The 4061-nt window shown below is 45.8% G+C and overlaps 1 protein-coding gene across 1 annotated transcript in view; it reads right to left on the bottom strand.

Moving 5' to 3' along the window:
• Positions 1–227: 227 nt before the first annotated feature.
• Positions 228–4061, bottom strand: part of LOC119571757 — a gene marked incomplete at its 3' end in the record, with an annotated part of 4214 nt that continues 380 nt past the window's right edge. Inside the window, exons 2-5 of the mRNA XM_037918914.1 lie at positions 1076–1373; positions 778–953; positions 511–676; positions 228–355 (exon numbers count right to left, since the gene is read on the bottom strand). Coding sequence (XP_037774842.1) covers positions 228–355; positions 511–676; positions 778–953; positions 1076–1373 — 768 coding nt within the window. The remainder of the gene's footprint in view (positions 356–510; positions 677–777; positions 954–1075; positions 1374–4061) is intronic.

The raw sequence follows: 4061 nt of genomic DNA, 5'->3' as shown, positions 1-4061 counted from the left end.
CCTCCAGCTGCTTACATTCTTCAGCTGCAAGGGAAAACGCCTTTGTATAACCGCATATATAACTTTCATAATAGCTGGATGCAACCAGATAGATGAACAGAGATATAGATGCAAAAAGAGAAAGGGATTTTCTACAATGAAGCAGTATGGACCTTCAAAAAGACATACCCAGTGGATGTAATGCTTTTTTCAAAACCTGTCACGTACTGTTGAGAGCACCGCCCGTTTGTGAGGCTTCTCTTGCGACGGGTTCCAGAACACTCTACGTTCTGAGGAAGGTCACAGCTATGGATTTTGTCATTGAAGAGAAGGCCTCCATGCATTCGTGCTTGATGGGGTTTCCCTTCTCTGTTACCTTTAAGAAAACATTGAATTTAAGGGAAAGCCAACGTTTCTATGTCAGTGAGTATCAAATGTAATTGATTTTAAGATACCTGTTAAGAAAGCCCCGTCTAAATTTTTAAAGACAGTTGTGTTCAATAAGTGGAGAAACATTTTGAGCAAACTCACATTTGAAATACTCTGAACAGACTTCAGCTGGATAAACACACTCGCAAGTTGGGTCACATGTTGGTGGTACTTCTGGCTGGCACTGAGGGAACTGCGTTTGAAGGACGCATTGCTTGAATTCAGGATGGACACTAGACCATCTGAACAGCATGGAACTGAGCATCCCCTTCCAGGCCTGAAACATCAAGGAAAATGTATTATTTTATTTAGGTTCTATTATGGCATATCTACATAAGCAGTTTTTAAAATCGTGGTACCAATACTTACTGCACAATAATAATATGATGTACAGTCATCTGGATGAGGCTTCAGACAACACTCGCAGTCACAGATTTGTTCATTTGGATTAGGAAGTGTTGGTGGAGCTGCAGGATTAGACAAGGTGCAGGATGCTTCCTCATCATCAGTGCAACCTTCATCCTGAGGCCAGTCCCCAGTTCTTGCTTACCGGTTGTAATGAAGACCATTGGGCATTGCTTAACATAAGCCACTGAGTTGGCACAGAAACATACTGCGAGCATTTGCGTGGATAGGATAATCCATTTTCCTGGACAGTGAAAGTTACATTCAGTTGCGGGTTTGTCGGTGCGGGTGTTGTCGGTGGGGGGTGTTGTCGGTGCAGTTGTTTTTCGGGGCGGGTGTTTTTCGGTGCGGCTGTTGTCGGTGCGGCTGTTGTCGGTGCGGCTGTTGTCGGTGCGGCTGTTGTCGGTGCGGTGCGGGGGGTTTGTCGGTGCGACTGTTGTTGGTGCGACTGTACCTTCACTTCCGGTCACTGGGGCATCAGTGACTGTCTCCACAATTGTCAGAACACATGCAGCATCACATGTAGACGTGCACTGCACATTTTCAGACCAGTCACAGACCTTCTTAGCAGCATTGAAAACGAGGTTTGGTGGACAACTTGATGTACTGGCTGTGAGTTAGCACAAATTACAAATTTGGAGCAGTCACGAGGATGAGCATACTTCCTTCGACTTCGGGCAAACAAAGTTACAGTCCCTCAGTGTTACCCTCATCAGTCTTCCCTTCCAGTTACTGGGGCATCAGTGACTGTCTCCACAATTTTTAAGAACACATTCAGCATCAGATGTAGACGTGCACTGCACATTTTCAGACCAGTCCCCAGACCTTCTTAAACAGCATTGAAAACGAGGTTTGGGGGACAACTTGATGTACTTGGCTGTGAGTTAGCACAACTTACAAATTTGGAGGGAGTCACGAGGATGAGCATACATTCCTTCGACTTCAGGGCAAACAAAGTTGCAGTCTCAGTGTTACCCTCCTCAGTACTTCCACTTCCGTTTTCTGGGGCATCAGTGACTGTCTCCACAATTGTAAGAACACATTCAGCATCAGATTTCAGATGTACACTGCACATTCTCAGGCCGTCACAGACTTTCTTAGCAGCATTGAAAACGAGGTTTGGTGGACAGCTTCCGGGACCCGGGCTGTGAGTTTTGCACAACTTACAAATTTGGAGCAGTCACGAGGATGAGCATACTTCCTTCGACTTCAGGGCCCAAAAAAAGTTGCAGTCACAGTGTTTTTCTCCATCAGTATTTCCACTTCCAGTTACTGGGGCATCAGTGACTGTCTCCACAATTGTAAGAACACATTCAGCATCAGATGTAGACGTGCACTGCACATTCTCAGGCCAGTCACAGACCTTCTAGCACATTGAAAACGAGGTTTTGGTGGACAACTTGAGGTACTTGGCTGTGAGTTTAGCACAACTTACAAATTTTTGGGGCAGTCACGAGGGTGAGCATACATTCCTTCGACTTCAAGGGGAAAGCAAAGTTGCAGTCATCAGTGTTACCCTCATCAGTACTTCCACTTCCAGTTACTGGGCATCAGTGACTGGGCTCCACAATTGTAAGAACACATTCAGCATCTGGTGAGCAAGCACACCTGCACATTCTCAGGGCCCGTCACAGACCTTCTTAGCAGCATTGAAAACGAGGTTTGGTGGACAACTTGATGTACTTGGCAGTGAGTTAGCACAACTTACAAATTTGGAGCATCACAGGGTGTGCTACATTCCTTCGACTTCAGGGCAAGCAAAGTTGCAGTCATCAGTGTTATCCTCATCAGTACTTCCACTTCCAGTTACTGGGGGATCATTGACTGTCTCCACAATTGTAAGAACCATTCAGCATCTGTGAGCAAGCACCTGCACATTCTCAGGGCCCGTCACAGACCTTCTTAGCAGCATTGAAAACGAGGTTTGGTGGACAACTTAAGGTACTTGGTTGTGAGTTAGCACAACTTACAAATTTGGAGCAGTCACGAGGATGTGCATACATTCCTTCGACTTCAGGACAAACAAGTTGCAGTCATCAGTGGTTATCTCCATCAGTATTTCCACTTCCAGTTTACTGGGGCATCAGTGACTGTCTCCACAATTGTAAGAAAACTTCAGCATCTGGTGAGCAAGCACACTGCACATTCTCAAAGGGCCCGTCACAGACCTTCTTAGCAGCATTGAAAACGAGGTTTGGTGGAACTTAGGTACTTGGGGTGTGAGTTAGCACAACTTACAAAATTTGGAGCAGGGCACGAGGATGTGCATACATTCCTTCGCTTCAGGGCAAACAAAATTGCAGTCATCAGTGTTACCCTCATCAGTATTTCCACTTCCCGTTTCTGGGGGATCAGTGACTGTCTCCACAATTGTAAAACACATTCAGCATCAGTGTAGACGTGCACTGCACTTCTCAGACCAGTCACAGACCTTCTTAGCAGCATTGAAAACGAGGTTTGGTGGACAACTTGTGGTACTTGGCTGTGAGTTAGCACAACTTACAAATTTGGAGCAGTCACGAGGATGAGCTACATTCCTTCGACTTCAGGGGAAGCAAAGTTTGCAAATCATCAGTGTTTTTCTCCGTCAGTATTTTCCACTTCCAGTTACTGGGGGATCATGACTGTCTCCACAATTGTAGAACACATTCACATCTGGTGAGCAAGCACACTGCAAAATTCTCAGGCCAGTCACAGACCTTCTTAGCAGCATTGAAAACGAGGTTTGGTGGACAACTTGAGGTACTTGGCAGTGAGTTTGCACAACTTACAAAATTTGGGGGCAGTCACGAGGATGTGCATACATTCCTTCGACTTCAGGGCAAACAAAGTTGCCCGTCATCAGTGTTACCCTCATCAGTATTTTTCCCTTCCAGTTACTGGGGCATCAGTGACTGTCTCCACATTGTAAGAACACATTCAGCATCAGATGTAAGTGCACTGCAAACTTCTCAGGCCAGTCACAGACCTTCTTAGCAGCATTGAAAACGAGGTTTGGGGGGACAACTTGATGTACTTGGGTGTGAGTTAGCACAAAATTACAAATTTTTGGGGCAGTCACGAGGATGAGCATACATTCCTTCGACTTCAGGGCAAACAAAGTTACAGTCATCGTGTTACCTTCATCAGTAATTTTTCCCCTTCCAGTTACTGGGCATCAGTGACTGTCTCCACAATTGTAAGCACACATTCAGCATCTGGGGAGCAAACACACTGCACTTCTCAGGCAGTCCAGACCTTCTTAGCAG

The sequence above is a fragment of the Penaeus monodon genome, unplaced genomic scaffold (assembly GCF_015228065.2).
Source record: "Penaeus monodon isolate SGIC_2016 unplaced genomic scaffold, NSTDA_Pmon_1 PmonScaffold_7800, whole genome shotgun sequence".
In the NCBI taxonomy this organism is placed as follows: Eukaryota; Metazoa; Arthropoda; class Malacostraca; order Decapoda; family Penaeidae; genus Penaeus; species Penaeus monodon.
Note: the sequence above shows the minus strand (reverse complement) of the source record. Positions and strands in the feature narration are given on the sequence as shown.